Here is a 19,661-nt window from a genome sequence, read left to right as displayed (position 1 = left end):
TTAAGTTTAAGTGCATCTCTCAAGTTGTTGGGAACAATCCTTAAAGTCGTCTGTGTAGTGAAATGGTAATTATGGTGTTGGAATTGTTTTATTGACCATGTTTTTGATGATAGCCTTTCAGCTCCGTGAGATTCATGGCCTCGTATGTTTGGGTCCTTCCTGTGTGTCTCCGTCGCCCTGTTTATGTGGTCATTCGCTGGGATATCGTTCCGCGCGGTCGAGTTAGAACTATAAAGTCATTGTCACCTCCTGAACATCTTCTGTGCCTCTTTCTTTCCATTACACGCTGAATAGAATAAATTATTGGCTTTAACTATAAAATGTCCAAGTCAGCCGTGTTGTCCTCCTGTAGTGCTTTTTAAAATTCACAAAAAGAAGTTGTTGACTGTCACTTTTTTTTACGACTCCTCTTGGACACAGATTTGTCGTTGCCCTTCATTCTTTGAAGCTAATAGACTCAAATATCCAGAGAAAATGAAATGAAATGAAAGGAAATGCCGCAGCAGGCACAGTTGTGTGGTTCACTTGAGGGAATTTTTTCAGGGAAAAATGAGCAGAGGGAAAGTGCACTTATGGATTTTCAGAGGCCCGTTCTGCACATTGTCAGACTCCACATGAATAGATCTACCCTACAACAGCTCAGGGCCGGGGGGTTTAAAAGTTGCACGTATAGAACAAGACTTGCACGATGCCAAGCTCAATAATCAATGTGCATCAATTAGTCCGGTTTAAGAATTTGCAGACGAGTTGATTTTGTTTTCCTCCACTGAGTCACAGTTCAGCCGCCTCTGAACCAGGCCAGCGGTCAGAACTCTGCAGGAAAGACTGTGTTCTCTCAGAGCGCTAAGCCCCGGAAACCCCAGATCTGTCTTGTGCTGTGTATGTTGAGCGTGCATGTGTGCCTGTGTCCCTCTGCTGCAAGCACGGTCTGCAGTCAACCTCAACTGTGGAACCAGAGGCAGTGTTGCTGTGGAAACCAATAGCAAAATAGGAACAAATTAAGTTGTTTGAGCTGCATGATAATGACAGTGGCTGCAGCCAGAGACGGTCATCGCGCCAGAGCTCAGCTCGTCATCGCAGTGAGCCTATAGCAAAAAATAAGTGCATGCAGGCGTATAGCTTTGTGTGGAGATGCTTTTATAAGGCTTGTATGCTTGTGTGAGACTTCATTATTCCATCCTTATCACTCCACTACCACTTTGCAGAGTGAGAAGATGCTGACTGACACCCATAATATACGACCACGTCCTTTCGTTTCCTTTCCGAGAGAAACATAACATTACATAGATTATTTATCATAATACTGATTCACCGTGTCGTTCTTTGTCTGTGTGTTTTTTTTTTCAAGCCAAACTGGTTCATTTACTTCACTGTGTGTTGTCTGTTTATTGTGAATATGAGCTGCGCACACGATGCAGTGCACCACCACCACCACCACCACCGTCTTCTCACCTCACTAACTTTGACTCCACTCTAAACGACGCTGCCATCTGTTGCCACATAACTGCATTTTATGAACTCTTACAGCACATTTGTCAACGTTTGTGTTTGATTTCCTCACGACTTTTTATGTGAAATCCCTTCCCGACAAAACCATGCATGACTGATATTTCTGATTCTGTGACTTGTTAAAGGAGAAAACTTTCCCCGCTTTTATCCATGTCATTATAGTTTTTTTCTTTTATTTTTTCTTAATCAAATGTTGGACTGTCTGTCCCTTTTATTATATCATCCCTCCCTCTTTTTTCTCTCCCTCTAGTCTTGTGAACAGTCAGATGATGAGCAATCTGAGGACTCTGTGAAGTTCAAACGGCTCCATAAACTGGTCAACTCGACGCGCCGGGTCAGGAAAAAACTCATCAAGGTGGAAGAAGGCAAGAAGCATGGCTCTGAAGGTTTGCAACCCCTCATTTGTCAATTCCTTTGATTGTCCTACACTTTGACAAACCTTAGATCAAATTTTTATTTACACCAGTCAGTTGACGTTCATGTGTTGTTCACGCATTTTTGTTGTTTTCCATCCGAGTGCTCTGTGTATAACAGCGGTGTTAGAAGGATGTTTTTTGTCGATATTTTTTGTCAACGTAACAAATTCTTTATCATGGGTTTTGCCTGATACTCACACTTAAAGAATGTGTTTTGAAACGTCGGCCTGGCGAGCTGTGGTTTAGGAAAAACCACAGATGGGTCATGGGACTGCATGTAATGTGATGTTTAAATCTAGCTGTGTAACAAACAAGCTGATCTTTCTGTCTTGTTTAGATTTTCTGAATCTGGAAGGACCTCCCACCTGTGAGGACAACACAGCTCTGTACACTGGGGTCCTAAAGAAACCCCCTTTGCCCCAGGAGGTTTCTCTGCCCTCCCTCGCCCAGGATCAGCTCTCTCTCGACGGAGACACAGACAGTCTGACGACCTCCCCTTCCTCCAGCAGCTTAGACACCTGGTCTGGTCACAAGCTGGTCAAGAGCTTCAGTAAATCTTCCAGCACCCACGGTCTCATACGGCCCCCTAGGAGAACCCCGGTCGGCTCTGGGGTCCTGGGAGGTTCCGTCTCTGGTATCGGCGGTAGTGGCTCTTCCTTCTCAGAGTTGGATGGCTGTGGATTGGATGACGAGGGGAAACAGTCGCGCTCCACAACTGACGCCGAAATGCGGAAGGCCTTGAGCTCCATCTCCCACGGGGTAAGTAACAATGAGGCCCTCTACGCCTATTACGGCCTGACTAAACCTCGTCCCAAACCCCATTCCCAATCTCGCCTCCTGATCTCTCTGGATGACGGTCCACAAAGCAGCCCCAAACACCAACCTGCCAACCGGCACCATGGCAGCTGGACACACCGGAAACCCGACCCCAACTACGCTTACTCCACCAAGCACCTACTTTACCAGCGCTCACGCAACACAAAGGCCCCCGTCTCCCCACTGTCTGTCACCCCCTCCTCCCCCGCACGCTGTGATGTAGCCAAATCAAAGGGTTTCGGAAGTGGCGGAGGAGGCTGGGTGTTCCCCTCCCGCAGGCTGCGTGGTCGAACAGCAGTCAGTGAGCTGAACATCACCTATGTGGTGGAGCGGAGCCTGTACGGTCACCTGAACTGGGCCCAGCTGGTCCGGCCAGTCACCCTCAGCCGCGCTGAGCGCTGTTGTCTTTTGGAGGAGGACCGTGAGGCGGACAGGAAGTGGGCGGCCAGCGTAGACCGCTGCACCAAACGTGTGCTCTTGCGCATCCAGCAGAAGTCTGTGAGTTTGGACCGTGAGGTTTAAGTCGACCGCCTCGTGTAAGCAGGACTCTGTGTACTTCAACGTTGCAGAATAGCTCGGATGTCACACCGGGAGGTCTCGCAGATAGACACAACAGAACACACACGACACGTCACACGACTTAGAAAAAGATAGAATTCTATATTAGAGCGATGCAGCTGAAGACGTCAAGAATATGTCACAGACCAAACAGGCCTTAGAGGAACGCCTTCTTCGCTGACCTTTAAGTTAATGCCTTTTGGCTCTAGCCTTTTTTATTTCACTTGAGATATTAAGTTACAGCAGAGACTTCATAAGTGCTTTTTATGAATGTCAGATCCCCCGATGACCACGTGCACTCGCACATTCACTCTGATCCCAGTGGGCAGAGAAGATATTAAGACAAGCCCGGAGCAGCTCATCCTTAGAGGTGCACAACGCATGGTCTCTGAGATTCAAGGAATAGCCTTAATAAGTTAGCTTCAGTGACTGAAGTCTCCTTTTCAAATAAAAAATTCATCTTAAAAGGCCGAGCATAGCAATTTAAAGTGAGAGAAAGGGGAGAAAAAAAACAGATGAACTATGAAAAGTTAACAAACACTGACGTTGGTTTGGTATTATTGGAAGAATCTCACCTGATTCCCACAGTCAACCTGTGTTTATTAATACAGATGGTGACAAACACACAAGATGGGAGTTACTATAGAGGAGCTATCCTGCAGCTTTGAGAGTACCTGAATCCTGTCGTGTGCTGGTGAAATCACTGGAGGTCGTTCTCATCCAAAAAAAACAACTCCCGAATCCACTTTTTCTGTTGTTGCTTTTCGTGTTTTTCTGTTTTTTGGGCCCGTGCCTTTATAATTGCAGATGTGATCTCTCTCTTTTTTTTTTTTTCTTTCTTTCCTTGTAATTATCTCTTTCCGAAAGACATTTTTTTTCCGGATGCATGTCCATTCCATCAAACATCGCCATCGCATTCAGAGTTCTGTTTTTTTGGACGCCTCTTCAAACATGTCTGTTCTCCAAACTGTGCTTTTCCTGGGGAGTTGTGATGTGGACTGCAGCTGTGGACGTCTAATATGGACACAATTTTTAAATGTGCAAGTTCTTCTTACATGGACATCCTTCATCCAGGGTTTGTGGGAGTTAATTTGAGCGCGTACAAAGGTCTGGAAGCCAAGGAGACGTGCCCTCCCCATTTTTTTGCAGATGCTGTACATGCATGTCTGTGTCTACATGTTTGTCAGTGACATACCACAGAGCTTGGGATGGATTCAAAAAGCCTGTCTAGTAATAACATCCTGGACTTTTTTTTCATGTCGTAGTCCCTTGTTGCGTCTACTCCCTTATGTCACTGTCAAAAAAAAAAAAAACACAATCCACACACATCCCACCCTGTCCTCTCAGCAGAAACAAATTACTCTCTTTTTTTTTTTTCTCTGATGAGAATAACACATTGTAGGCGCTAAGCAACCGGCCTATATAGTGTGCATGTTTGCTTACTAAGCCCGGCTTTGCATTTCTCATAATTAACCACAGAACGATTTCCAGCGGGGTAATTGCAGTGGACATACTGTGAGAGTTTGCCACATCAAGTCAGGTTAATTTAGTCCCGCCACATATTTTCTGCAGGATCCAAGTTTGAACTGTGAGCTCTCCACGCTCAATATATAGCAGCTCATTTTCCCTAGGACCATGCAGTAATTTAACAACTATAATAACAGTTTGTGTTACATCATGTCTGTCGGCTGTCCACGGTCCCGTACGACGTCATAGTACACAAAACCCATATGCGCATACTCATAAATCAAAGTGCTGCACGTGCAACGCCAAGCATGAATCATTGTGAGTTGACCCTCGGTGGGTGTGGATGCGGGGGCGGGGATTTGCTTTAACGTGACCGTCTGGGTGTGACTCATGTGATTGTGTTTTGGCTCCTCCCCCCCCCCACAGAGAACGTGCAGCTTCGGAGGCTTCGACCTGTCCAACCGTTCACTCCATGTGGTCAACGCAGGCTCCGAGGGCAATGTAAGCGCTGGCAGCTTGTACAATTGGAAGAGGCCGCGAGGAGCATGAGCTGAACTTTAAAGTCCCACTAAATCACCGCATCTCTTCTGTTTTCTCCCGTGTCTCTGTGATCCCCCTGCCCTTTGTCTTCCCCTCTTCCATCTCTGATGATTCCTCCTCCTTCCTCGCTCTCTCTTCATCTCCCCCCCGCCTCCCTCCCTGCCTTTAACTTGTTTCTTCACATAACAGAATAAAGAGCAGGAGGCCATTTACAGAGAAGTGGTCAAATCCCCCACTACGTCTCGGATCTCACTGGGCAAGAAGGTCAAGTCGGTGAAGGAAACGATGAGGAAACGCATGTCGAAGAAGTACAGCAGCTCCCTGTCTGAGCAGGTTAGACATAAACACCCGCGGACACACACACGGATGTATACTTTGTAGGCTTTATTTTTCGAGAAAGTTCAGCTCAGTTTAAACATGTCATAGTTTCCCAGTGGTTTTCTACCATACCATAGCTTTGTTTAACAGTAGCTAACACATAAATGATCCCACAATCCACACGTTACGTTAAAGCCGCGAAACAAAGGAGCCAGGTGCAGCCGTGAAGGAACAAAAGCTTCCCGTGTTCTGCAAACACTTAGAGGAAGTTCTGCAGCGTTCGTGGCCACATTTTCTGTCCACAGGCTGTGAGTGGGCGTGAGTATTTGTGTTAGTTACAGAATAAACACAGAGGACTAAAAACATACATTTGGATTCCTTTCTCTCTCTCTCTCTCTCTCTCTCTCTCTCCCTCTCTCTCTCTCTCTCTCTCTCTCTCGCTCTCGCTCTCGCTCTCTCTCGCTCTTGCTCTCTTGGCTGAGCTCTGACTTGGCTCAGAGTCCTGGGGTGGGGCGGGCGCTTCATGCTGAGCTCATGTAAATGATGCAAGTGTCCCCCGAGGCTTGTTCTTAGGAAATGAAGACTCTCTAAGTGTGAGTGTATCATCTACTCTGGCCTGAGTTTTCTGGGCATCCACTGGTTAAACGAGTGATCTGTCCAGCCTTGACGTTTGATGTCACATCTGTCCATCGTGGCGGTCAGCAACATGGCCTTTAATTGAGAGAGAGCAAATAAAAATTGATTGTCATCATGTCTCAACCGTGGTCATTTTACAGTCCACAATGCCACCTAGTGGATAAGTGAAACAAATAAAACATGTATAGTAGATTTTAATGTGAAACTATTTTTTTCTAACTTGAAAGGAGATCTGGAAACGTTCAACCCAAAACAAAAGCTTCAAATGAAGTGTTATTTATTTTGTTTTCTTTTATACAAAGTGATCCAGTGACCTTCATTATGATTAAACGGTGCCAGTGTCACCGTTTGATGTCATTCCTCTTGAAGTCAGTCGTTCCACAAGGACATTAGACATTAAGGGACATAGTCTGAATGTATGCATATGGGATGTCAATTATGGTTTGGTGTAAGAGGAAGTAAGAAAGAGCTTTTTATTTTGAATGACTTCATTGGTCGGTGCAGCTGCATCGCCACATAAAGGAAATGTTAACTTAATACAAATACTTCCCGGGTACAGAAGAAAACCGCAGGCCAAAGCAAAGCATGTTTTTCATCTTTATATGATGATATTATTATTGTTTTAACAGACTAAACAAATATAATCCGTCATAGAAAAGTTAGGAAGGTGTCCAGAAATAATAATAATAATAATAATAACAATGATGATGACGATCAAAAGCTGACACTTGTTGTTTTGGACATCAATAAACTCCCCCGTCATTCCTGCCTTCAATTTTTCTACCATGTCCTTGTGTGATTTCCAACGTTCTGTGTTTCCCTCACATGTGAACTTCTAAATCACACTTTCTCATCTGACATATGTCTGTACACATCGCTTCTGTCTGCTCCCTGTAGTCTTTCATGAGCCAGCCGCATAACACCGACCGTCCTCTCATTTTTGTCTTTCAGTCCAGTCCAGATGGAGCCCCCAGTTCCCCTCAGTCCCCTCAGCCCGACACCGACTCTCTGGAGAAGCCGAAGCTTAAGGCCGGAGGCTCAGTGGAAAGTCTGCGCAGTTCACTCAGCGGACAGAGTTCAATGAGTAAGAGCTTTCTGATTTTGGTTGATAATATATCAAACATCTCTTAATCTTTAGCCGTAGAGCCGTAGAACACCCACACAAACATGCAAGCAGACAGGCAAACACACGGTAATGATTAGGTAGGAAACCGATTTCCACACGTCGACACGCTCTCGGCAGCCTTCCCTTCAGACTCTTACATGTGCTGCAGATATGCCACTTTTTTCTGGATCTGTAACTGAAGAACTCTTTAGTTTTATTACACATTAAACAGTAATAGAGCTGAAACGATTCATCGATTACTAAATGAATCGACAACTATTTTGATAATCGGTTTGAAGTTTTTTCATGATTAAAACAAGATTTCCGATTGTTTAAGCTTCTTAAATGTGAACAATTTCTTCATTTCTTTGCTCTGAATAACAAAGAAATCATTAAAAGTGAATCATTTTGGTTTGTGGACAAAACAAGACATTTTAGAACATCATCATTTCCAGGTTAGACGAACACCGATCAACATTTTTAAGGTGTTCTGATGTTTTATGGAGCAAACGATTAATCGAGAAAATAATCGGCAGATTAATGGATTATGTGAATAATCGTTATTTGCAGCTCTAAACAGTAACGATGAAGAGATATTTTATTAATGCTTCCTGGTGTGCTTTTGTGTGCAGGTGGTCAGACCGTAAGCACCACCGACTCATCGGCCAGCAACAGAGAAAGTGTGAAGTCGGAGGACGGCGACGACGAGGAGCCGGCGTACAGGGGACCGTTCTGTGGTCGCGCCAGAGTCCACACTGATTTTACACCCAGCCCGTACGACACAGACTCCCTCAAACTGAAGGTACGGCACACTGTCCTTCATCCAGGACGCAGGTGTTCGTTAAAAAACACTCTTTAACAATCATTCGGTTTTTGACGGGAGTCTTTTTTTCTCGTGTGATCCTCCAGCGTGGCGATGTGATCGACATCATCAGTAAACCGCCTATGGGAACGTGGATGGGCCTGCTCAACAACAAAGTGGGCACCTTCAAGTTCATCTATGTGGATGTGCTGAGTGAAGAGGAGGAGAAACCTAAACGGCCCGTGAGGAGGAGGAGGAAGGGCCGACAACCCAAGCCCACCTCAGTGGAGGAGCTGCTGGATCGCATCAACCTCAAGGTAGAGGAATACGTTATACGTTATATTTTAGTCTTAAGTGGAAAGTCGAATGGATTTACACTGGGAAAAATCTAATCTTAAAAAAACAAACTGTGATATTGTGAAATATTGAAGCGGAGATAAACATGGTGCAGGTTATTAAAGGCTGCAGGGCTTTGGATGCTTGAACTGACACTGATGTAATAACATGAACCCCCACGTGTCACAACCACACCCAATCAAATAACACCTCTTTCATCAAAATGTGCACAAAGACAGAGACAGAGAGACACTTTTATCTCGGGGCAGCCTGATGACCAAGTCTCGATTTCAACATAATTGCCACTCGGTCACTTTTCTCAACTGTCAGTGTGGGACTTAAAGTACTTTAGAACAATCACGTCGTCCCCTTATCCACCATCACATCCTCGAGTGGACGAATAACACTGTGACACGTACAGCACATTAGTTTAAGTTTTCAGTTTGTGGGAAATATGTTCATTATCCTATCACATGTTTTATGACTTTATTGCATTGTGGCTTAGAGAAAAGAAAAGAAAAGAAAATAGAGAGTGAAATTCCACTCTTTTATTTGAGATAAATGATTTTGTCAAGCATCATTTGTGTTGACTATTTCCCTTGTTTGTTCAGAAGTGTTTTTTTACTTTCCTGAGTTAGAGGTGACAGGTAACAAGTTATAAAAGTAAACATCTGCCTAAATGAAACAAACATAATTTCACAAACAAAGAGCAGGCGTGAGGTATCAGATAAAAAACACGTTGCAGAGTGTTTCACAGTAAAGGACCTTAAACAATTAGCTCATGCTATTTATTAGGGTTTATCTGTGAGGTCAAACCCTGAGTTATGTGTTTAGGGGAAACCTTTTGCAGAAGTAAATGCTTGTCTTGCTTATGTTCTGCTCTTTTGTCCATGCTCATAATCCCCATAAATCTATATGAGGAATGATTCAGCTGGCACACAGCAGAGGAGAATGAATATGGCTGTAGATGCTACATAACCTTTGGTTAAACTGGAAAGCCAGATGATCAACAGCGTCTGTGTGGAACCGCGAAGTGTAAATCTCCACGTCCCTTTAAGTCTTGGCCCGGTGGACTGTCTCCCAAATAGTCTTTGGTTTTCAGAGACATTGTTTCTATTCCACGACTGAAAGGGACAAAAAAAAAAAGAAAAAGAAAAGACGCTGTGAGTGAGGAGACACACACGGCTGCCCGTGTTTGTGTCAGTTGGTGGTCCCTTTGTTTAGTCTTGCATCATGCGGCAGAAATAGAACGGAGACACACAACATATATGTTATTTTAGTTTCTTGTAATATTTATATTTTTCTTATGTATATTTATACTTCTACTTTATGCTGGTGTTTTTTGAGTGGACAGCAAAGTAAGAATTTCATTGTACAGGGAAACGTGTTTCTTTACTGTGCATATGACAATAAACACTTTGAATCTTGAATCTTGAATCTTGAACAAGCTTTTCCTCTTTTGAACTTCCACCGTCGTAATTGACGGCCTCGCTGGGGACGCACAGTCGACGCATTTGTCCTCAGTGTGTATAGGTCACATGGACGACGAGCCCAGTGATATTCAAAGTGGGACGCAGTTACAGGAAAAGCACTCACACGGGCGGATCTAGATTTAAACGGTCTCTCTCGCTGCCCTCTTTGATAGCGTGGTTCGAGCGACTATCTTTGATGTGTCATTGTGTTATTGTATAAAACCCATCGTCTGTGGTCGCGGAGTATTTTCGGCGCGCTCGTCTCCCTCTCCAGTTCTCCGCGTTCCCATGTGACTTTGGCGGGTTTTTCCCTTCGTGTTCGCCGTCTCGGTCGGGGCGACAGTAGCTTTAGATCTGCGCTCGTACTTGATCTTCACAGCTGACTCACTGATGTCAGTGCGACATGGTTTTATATGTCTGTTGACAAACACTGTGCTGTATTATAAAGTGTGCTGACAGCTGAGGCCACTGTAACCGAATTAGCCACATCCGGACATGATTACATGCTATCTAAAAATCTGAATAGTATTTTAGATTGGACTCATCAGGGGGTTTTAAAATACACCAAGTGGATCCTATGAGCAGTTTTTCCTCCATACTATTACCTCCATGTTTGTACTTAATGCATTTTATGTGTGTTTGTTGTCACTGGTCCCATGACTCCAATCCAAAGTGTATTTTTGTTTAGTCTAGTGTGTGTGTGTTTGTTTTCTTCTTCACACACCCTCAATCTGAGCCCCTGCAAATGGAACTTAAAACTCAGGCTTGACATCAGTATTTGTGTCATCTAGGAGCACATGCCCACTTTCCTGTTCAACGGCTACGAGGACCTGGACACGTTCAAGCTGCTCGAGGAGGAGGACCTGGATGAGCTGAACATCAAAGATCCCCAGCACAGAGCCGTGCTGCTCACCGCTGTAGAGCTGCTGCAAGAGTACGACAGTAAGTACTGCGTCATGTGGACCGTGTGTTTCGGATAGCGCTCAACCTTTCTCAAACTCACTCAAACGAAGATACATTTTAAAATTTATATAGTTTTTCCCAGGTCAGCTTCTGAGAATCGCCTAAAGAAAGTTTTAAGTAAACAAGTTTCATTTCCAGGCAAACCACCTCACCTCATGACCTTATGTCCCGATGTTCTTTTTCTGTTTCTCTGTATCTTCAGGCAGCAGCGATCCGGAGCGCAGCGGCCTGTCGGGTTCCCAAGAGAAGCTGCTGTCTGAGGGTCGAGGCCTGGTGGGAGACTCCCCGCGCGACTCCGGCTGTTACGAGAGCAATGAGAACCTGGAGAATGGTAATGATGGCTTCGCATAGTCTCGACCACTGGGAATTAGCGTAGCTAAGGCCTAGCACAGTCCTTGTGCCGCCGTGACTCCTTCACCTTCTGCCTTCTCCTCGGCTTCCACCTCCGCTCCATCCTTTGCCGTGCTTCTCTGTTTTAACACTCTGTCCATCTCATGCCTCTGGACCAGCATCTACCAAGCAATCACCTCCTTCTGTCACACCCGCCCGCCCCTTAAACCCTCACCTTTGCACACCTTTACCCCCTCTTGTTTGGGTGCTGCAGAGGAATTCATGAACTATTCTTTCACTCCACTTTCTTCACCACTATTTCCATTCTTTAGGGATTGTGTATCATCAGCACCAAAGTCCACTTGTAACCGAAAGGGAGCCAGGCCCCAGAGCATTAAGCCTAGTCCGCCCCACGTTGCTGGGAGAGCAGAGGGGGGGAGGAACTGTGCTGATGAGAACACACTCACTGCCCTGTCATGGACTCACTTTTCCCAGCTCAAGGCCAACACACGGATACCAGGAAGATGAGAACGGCCTGAGAGAGTATTTTTGTTAAGTGTTTTTTAATGTATGAAAGGAAGCGTGCAGAGCAGCATGTCAACATGCCTGATTATTTGCAATTATGATTCTATAAGGGGTTGGGTTTTTTGTTGTTGTTTTTTTTTTCAAACAATTCAAAGCGGCCATTTAAATCTCTGCTCAAGAAGTCACTTTCCCTGATGCACGAAAACATCAAACAGTGTGTGGCTAAAAAAGGATGTGGATAAAAAATATTTTTAAATTGCAGTGCATAGATTTATTGAGTTTATTATATGTGAGATTATGTTTAGTTTATTTTTTATTTTTTTAAGGTTAGTCCATCTCTCTTCATAAAACTCTAAGCTTTCCTCTCCACTACAGATCATTGTTATTAACAGCTCCATCACTCATAAATCACTGCTTTGACAAAAAAAATTCTTCCTATATCTGTCGGGATCCAGTGTTAAATCCTGGATTTCCTCTTTGTGTGTGTGTGTGTTATTCAGGTTAAACATTAAAGTGTGCAATCGGCCACAATAGAGATTTAAGTTGTGGAATAAAAACCACTTCTTTCAAAGACTCTGGTGCTGCTTGCTTGGTTTTTATGTTTCGCCTTCTTTCTCTTTTTCTTTTCTTTTTTACACTCTGTTTTTTCTTCCATTAAACCACTAAACACTGTTCACAAACCAGTAGCATAACATTTAGCAAACATTCTGCATTTCCTCTCACTCGGTCAGGGCTCCACAGTGCATCTGCAAACAACAACAACGTTTTGAATTACTAAGTGTTCAATTCTGCAAGAAAGAGTTGCTCTGTGGAGCCCTGAACGTACGCTCTCTCTTCAACATACATGGTCTTTCCCGTGTGTTTGATTTCTTCCTCGTATCATGACGCGATTTCTGTAATCTTTCTGCTTTCACTCATCATTTTCATGCACACACACACACACACACACACACACACACAGCATACTGATGTATAAGGAACTTGTTTTTGAAAAATCTTTAACCAGCGTTAACAAATATTAACGAATATTTCACGGAACGGGCAGCGGACCTTGCTCACGGTCTAAAAATGAACGTTGTAATTTGAGTAAATCTAGCATCGCCTTGAAACCGTCGCATGATCCAGTGTAATATAATCTCATAAATGGCCGTAGCAAAAGTACCAAAATGATGAACTGTTTTTTTCGCATTTCTCATCTTGAACTTCTTTCCATCGTTCAACCGTTTAAAGTGTTTGGCAAACCACACTATGTGGCACCCGCCCATCTCATCTCTCCACTTTTGCTCTCTGATGCCAATGTTTCTGAAATATCCCATCTGGATCTTTTTTTAATTATTATTATTGCGGATTAGGATTGTAAACATTTCTCTTGCTTGTGTTTTAAAGATAAGCCTTAAACAATAAGAATGTCATATTTATATCAGCGGGTTTTTGTTTTTAAATGACATACCTTTGGCAGATTTATTATTAACACCAAATCCCAACATATAATATAACAAGGCACTTTACAGTGGAAGGCCGAGACCTTTAGTTGAAGCCTAATAATATTTTCATAATGCTTCTAATATGTTCTAAATGTCATAGATATTTTTCACCAGTAAAGAATCACATGTTGCCCAAAGGAAGAAGCCGTCATAAACACACATACAGTCAAACATTGGGGATGAAAGGCAGTTAAATAAAGAATCACTGATCCATGTGCAATCTATAAATATGAATTAGATGTTGTTATTATTAGTGAGTGCAATACTGTAGGCAGCTGAAGAAAGAGAATGTCTCAAACTAAGTGGGAACAGCTTTCTCTTTTTAGAACGAGGAAACGGTGAACACCAGCTTGAGAACGAGTCTTTTTCTTTTGCAGGTAAGAGCAGGAAAACGTCCCGTTCCTGTCGTTCCTCGGCAGGACTGCAGTCTCCAGACTACCCCACTCTGCCCATGACCCTGTCGACGGAAGCCCTGCAGCAGAACAACAAGAACCAGCGCGCAAAGTTCCCCAAAAGCTTCTTCATCAAACCCTCTCTTAAGGGCTTCAACCTGCTGGGGCTGCGTAAAGCCCAAAAACAGTCTCCCATCCCAGCCAGCCGCAGCTGTGAGGACCTGGACGGACCCCCGGAGACCACCGGACCCTGGAAGCGCTCCCACTCTCTGGGCGACCTGCACTGGGAGCAGACTTACGAGCAGAAGAAGGATCTGGATGTGGAGGTGAAACTCGCCAAGGAAGGATCCATCACCAAGGTCTGCAGAGATGAGGGTTCTCCAGCTCAGAACGGGACTCCGACATTGAGCCCTAAAGTGAGATCTGAGAGACCGCCCATACCCTCGCAGCTGACTCTCCGCCCTACCTTATCTCCACCCCAGTCCCCCCTCCACCCACCGCCCAACTCCAGTTCTTCTCCAAGTCCCCCTGAGTCCAGTGGGGAGAGGGTCACTCGGACTCACCCTAAAAAGCCTCCAGTCCCTCCCCCCGTCCCTGCCAAAAAGTCTCGCGAAAGGTTGGCCAACGGCCTGCGTAACCCCCCTTTCTCCCTGCCCCCCTCGCCGTCTCCGACTCCCTCGCCTACTCACTCCTTCACCCGCTCTCACCCCAGCAGCCCCATAATCCGAAGCAGCAGCAGCAGCAGCAGCAGCAGCAGCTCCGGCGCTCCCGCTCTCCCCGCCAAGACCCCGAGCACCCCCGCCAGCCCCTGTGCCACCTCATCAGCCTCGTCCATGGGCGAGGAGCCGCCGGTCCAGCCTCCGTGGCTCGCAGATCTCGGGGGAAAGGTGGCCGTTTCCAGAAAGGTTTCCCACAGCAAGATGAGCTGTGACCTGCTCACCCTGCTGGAACAACGGCTGGAGGCTGAAGGCATTGATCTCACGGAGGAGCCCTACTCTGACAAGGTCAGTGTGATTCATCACAGAAAAATGTCCACATTTCACACGGGGGTGATGCTAACAATCTGGTATTGTTTTCAAAGTACATCAAGCTTGGTTTCCTCGGTATTTTATTCTTTCTGCACATATTTTACACTTTTATAAGAGCTCCTGAGGTGAAAGTGGGTTCAACTTGAGGCTGCATTTGTTTTTAATAACATGCCTAACTTAACTCAGTCATAATTTCACTCCGGCTTGGACCCAAATCGCTCTGTTTAGGCCAAAAGCTTCAGCTTTGCTTTGGATTTCATTTAGTGTTTAAAAAAAGTCTATTCGCATATGTCTTCTTTTTTTTTAATGTTATGGCATTTATTTGTGTGTGCGTGTGTGTGTGTGTGTGTGTGCGTGTGTGCGCGCGCACTATAATAAATATACTGCCTGGAGCTGAGTGGGAGACTGTGGATTGAGTCCCACTATGATGCGGTTGAGACTGTTAAGTTCACAGGGGCTGGATCTCACTGAAGGCAGACGGGGTTATAAAAATCCTATGCCACTCACCAGACCCCAGTCTGGGCCCCATTAACATGGCAGAAAACAACACACACACACACACACACACACACACACACACACACACACACACAGACAGGAAGGGATGAAGTGAGAAATCCTTGCAGACCACAGGACCAGCCCTGCTGGACTCCTATTAGTCGTGAGTGGAGTGGCAGTGACACCTGAGAGGCTGCTGGAGAAGCAACGTGTTGCCTGAAGGGATTAAAGGAGACTATAGTAACCTATTCAACTAGAGATTAAAACAGATTCAAATTATAAATATTGAATGTGTTGTCTCCCCTCTCTCTCCTCCTTGAGACTTAAAGGGGAATTCCGGTGTTTTTAAACCTGGGCCTTATGTTTATAAGTGTGGGTGTGTACGTGAATCGTACTTACAAAAACTTCATAATTGGTCCAGTAGATCGCCTCGGGTGCTTGTTTTCGACTCAGGTAGTTATCTCGCGTCTCCTCCTCTAAAATTGGTACGGACAATTAGGCTTTCTCCGAATATTCAGTGGGGACACATCCATACGCAAACCCACGGGCTTGGAGAGGGAGAGCGAGAGTGAGCGAGCGGATTTTACCAGCATCAGTGAACCTGCTATAGACATAGGGCCAAAAATGGCAAAAATGAACAGAATTCCCCTTTAAGTTTGAGGATCTAATCACACATGAACCAAAAACATGAGGAAAATGTTAAGAAACCTTACATCTGCTAATCAAACCCCCACACACACACACACAGTTTTCTACCTTACTTTATCCCTCACATTTTTCCTTCCTGTTTCCTGTGAGAATAAGAAGAAGTGCCTCTCACTTGTAGTGCATCAGAATGTCTTCTTTAAAACATGAAAGTACAGCGTGTGGTTGAATTGTAAAGTGACTCTTGCGTCTCTCCACACTTTCTTCCCACAGCACGGTCGGTGTGGGATTCCCCAGCCGCTGGTGCAGCGTTACTCTGAAGACTTGGAGCAGCCGGTCAAAGACGTGGCCTCCACCCTGGACCAGCTCCGAGTCAAAGAGCTCCGCAAACAACACCGCATGGCTGTAAGGCGACAACACTCACGTTTGCTTCGTCGTCGTTGTTGGATCTTTACATTACAGTACAGTAACAATATGCTAAAAGTAAATATTGTGGTGATACCATCTCATTTTTAGATTTATCATTAAGTAAAAGCTTAGTAATAACAGTGAAAAACATGGTTTAATTCACTTATTTATGTTTATATTACTTTGAAAATAGCATAGTATTACCGTCATATTATCTCCTCATTAATACTAGGTGGAAATTGCACTAGGTATAAGATGGTATTATCATAATATTACCATGTTGTTACTGTATTGTAATTCAAAGCGTTGAGGTGAATGTTAAGCACAGTCCACGTTTGGAACGCTGGCATGAAAATAGAGCAGTTGTGACATTAATTTCCCTGCACTCGAATGAAATATTTAACAACCTGGCTGAATGTGGTGACTTTTTATATGCCGAGTATAGTACAGTTCCTAAAATTGACTTCATTTAGTCTATTTTCACTCCTGAACATGATGGCAAAAAAAGGTCAAAGACAATAAACTGCCGTATTTGCCTGAAAACCCGTCTTTCTTTCCACCCGTCTGTCTCTATACTCACATCGTCACATTGTACCTAACGCTGCAGTGTCCTCCCTTGTCTCTCAGATTCCCTCTGGAGGTCTGACCGAGATGTGCCGGAAGCCTCTGGCCTCAGGAAACGTCAGCACCGTCGCCGACTGGCTCGTCTCCATCGGCCTGCCCATGTACGCCGCGTCCTTGTCGGCGGCGGGAATCGACACGCTGAGCCGCGTGGCCTTGTTGACGGAGAGCAGCGTGTGGGAAGCCGGCGTGCGGGACCAGAGACATGCCCGCCGGCTGGTCAGCGAGGCGCGGCTGGTCAGTGCACACGGAGAGGTGCAGACCTAACCGCCGCGTGTGGTTGGATAACAGGTATCAACTCACTGGTCAGTACTCACTCGTTTAAACACGGTCAGGAGGTGATTAAAGACAAAGGACTGAACCACAGCACAGTACTTCCTGTCTCGCACACGTCAAAGACTTGAGTTCTGCCTCTCTTTGTCACTCTGGACTTTCCTAATGTTTACGTCACTGAGGAGTTTCTCTCAACAGCCAAGACAAGATCTCAGATGCCTTTTAAAAGAAAGAACACCTGGGGGACACCCTCGCAAAGTCTTACAATAAAGACTTGGATCTGCCTTTAAAGCAAGATAGCACACTCTTTTGTATGATCGTTTCTTTTCTTGTCTTTTTTCCACTCAGAGAAAGACAGTTTATTTCCTGAATATTTCATTCGTGTTTCATTTCCATCTCTGCTGGCAAAGCAACGCTATCTGAGGTTTGTTCCCTCGCGCACACACGGCGTCTCATTCCTGCTAGGAGGTTCATTATGATGATGAGGGTGATGAGGATGATGAGGATGGAATGTCATTCATTCAGTCTGGACTGCTACTAAGGCAACGAGTGAATAACTGGTGGTTTCCGCTACAGCTTCTTTTCCTGTATTATAGCATAATGAGTATCTTCATTTGAAAACGATTTATATGTTAAAAATGTGGTGTGTTTTTTTTTGAATGTGGACGCCTTTCTGCATTTCTCAGCTCGAACCTTATATTTCATTATTATATACTGTTATCTCCTGTTCTACTTCTACACACAGTATCTGGGATGCGGTGGTTGGATTTACTGCAGCTACCATGACAACGCATTCTCCGCGTGTCCAAGGACGTTTGAATGACGTTGCCTTACATGTTTGAATGTGTGACACGCACACACACACACACACACACAAAGATATGGACCACAGAACGTACTTTTGAGGGATTGTGGCTTTTTTTTCTTCTTCTTCTTCATGCAAAAGCTCGAGATGATAAATCAGAAAATTACAGGCGCCTGATGACAAAGTGTGAAAGGATGGTGGACACTCAGCCCCCAAACCCCAAACCCGCTCAACACGTTCACTGAACATGTTCTCCATCATGTAGAGAGTTGTGGGACAGAGAGGAGAGAATAAAAATGTTCCAAAGACGCCGCTGATGACAGCGTTTTATTGGTCTGTCTACACTCTGGTGGTTAAACGCTCGGGAAATTAAGATTCATCGCTGGATAATGAGCTGTCTGGGACTTTTTAAAACAAACGGCACAGTAGCTGTAATTACTTACCTAGTCAGAAAACACAAAGCACCGAGTGTGGGCGGGGTGGGGTGGAGTGGGGTGGGGTCAGAGCCGTCGTTATATCAGGTGAAAAGTGACATTAAACAGTTGAAAATCAGGGAAACGTGTGTCTGATCGGTCTCTTACGAAATCCTTTGGGCCCCCCAAAAAAAACAAAACTGAAAACAACCACAAAGTCTTGTGGCTCCGTCGTTTGCACATGCTGCATCACCTTGTAATATTCTTAATTGTTGTTTTTTTTTCACAGCCAGAGCTGAACTGAAGGTTTAAATTTGACCGTTCTCGTTAAATTTGCTTCCTTTTTTTCTTTTGTTTGCAGTGGGCACTTGATAAATAGATTTTTTTTTAGTCTGATGCCTTTTCTTCAATCAAGGTGGTTCTCTGGGAAAGTGAGAGCAGGCGGTCACTATTAAAACAAACTAAGGGTTTTGTAAGGAATGAGAAGACTGACACTGTAAATGCACTTTAGAGGGTAAATCTAGCTGTTTTCTAGGTGACATTGGCCACAGTTTGTTCAGTTTGTTGGCAGATATTATCAAGGCTTTCACTTGGTGATGCTGGTATTATTATTATTATTATTATTATAATTATTATTATAATTTAGTCTTGAATTCCCGATTTTAATAACATTTAACAAGTTAACTTGTCCGGGCGACTTACTTCCAGTCTGTTTTTAATTCTTAATTACATATATGAAATGCTCCGCAGACGTTGCACATTCTGTATATGTAATTGATATTTAAATAACTTATTTTTATTTTTTTTCCGCTTCTTTTTTTTTCCACACCGACTGTAATTAGCTGTACGATAATGAATAGCAATACCTTCCTGCATAATGCATATTGCTTTAGCCAGTGAGGAACATACAGTATGTATTGTAAGATATGTGTACAAATTTATTTTATTTTGGTTTTCATCCACCTAATGATTGTCCATAAAGATTTGCCTGTGTATCGATAAAACAACAAAAGTAATGTCCATAACTATTTGTCGTTCTTAAGTATAATTAAAAAAAAGACTGTTTCTTGCCACACACTGGCTCTCTGGTTTGTTCACACACACACACACACACACACACACACACATACACACACACGCACACACACAGGAATGGAAAGATGTAGACATGACCTGTGGCTTATTTTTAGTCGTCTTGGTTAAGTAATTATAGTCTTCCCTGTTTGATAACACCCTAATAATATATGAGGAGTAAAAGTTGAAACCAAAGCATGTCATTATTTTCATTTCTTTTATTATTT

The 19,661-nt window shown here is 44.3% G+C and overlaps 1 protein-coding gene across 1 annotated transcript; it reads left to right on the top strand.

The window, feature by feature from the left end:
• The first annotated feature begins 1,022 nt into the window (after nt 1-1,022).
• LOC122784495 (SAM and SH3 domain-containing protein 1-like) lies at nt 1,023-19,437 on the top strand. The gene is made up of 13 exons (XM_044049792.1): nt 1,023-1,079; nt 1,760-1,895; nt 2,263-3,239; nt 5,193-5,267; nt 5,496-5,639; nt 7,212-7,344; nt 7,998-8,167; nt 8,275-8,484; nt 10,767-10,917; nt 11,141-11,269; nt 13,655-14,673; nt 16,114-16,245; nt 16,876-19,437. The coding sequence occupies exons 1-13, from the start codon at nt 1,023-1,025 to the stop codon at nt 17,134-17,136; spliced, it is 3,594 nt and encodes a 1,197-aa protein (XP_043905727.1). The 3' UTR covers nt 17,137-19,437.
• The last annotated feature ends 224 nt before the right edge of the window (nt 19,438-19,661 follow it).

This window comes from Solea senegalensis, linkage group LG17 (genome assembly GCF_019176455.1).
Source record: "Solea senegalensis isolate Sse05_10M linkage group LG17, IFAPA_SoseM_1, whole genome shotgun sequence".
Taxonomy (NCBI): domain Eukaryota; kingdom Metazoa; phylum Chordata; class Actinopteri; order Pleuronectiformes; family Soleidae; genus Solea; species Solea senegalensis.
Note: the sequence above shows the minus strand (reverse complement) of the source record. Positions and strands in the feature narration are given on the sequence as shown.

Excerpts from the sequence above, each read along its gene's own strand:
- LOC122784495 (XM_044049792.1), top strand. The coding sequence starts at position 1,023 with ATGACAGTGGCTGCAGCCAGAGACGGTCATCGCGCCAGAGCTCAGCTC. Across the intron at positions 1,896-2,262 it reads CAAGAAGCATGGCTCTGAAG|ATTTTCTGAATCTGGAAGGA; the intron begins GTTTGCAACCCC and ends TGTCTTGTTTAG. Across the intron at positions 3,240-5,192 it reads TGCGCATCCAGCAGAAGTCT|AGAACGTGCAGCTTCGGAGG; the intron begins GTGAGTTTGGAC and ends CCCCCCCCACAG.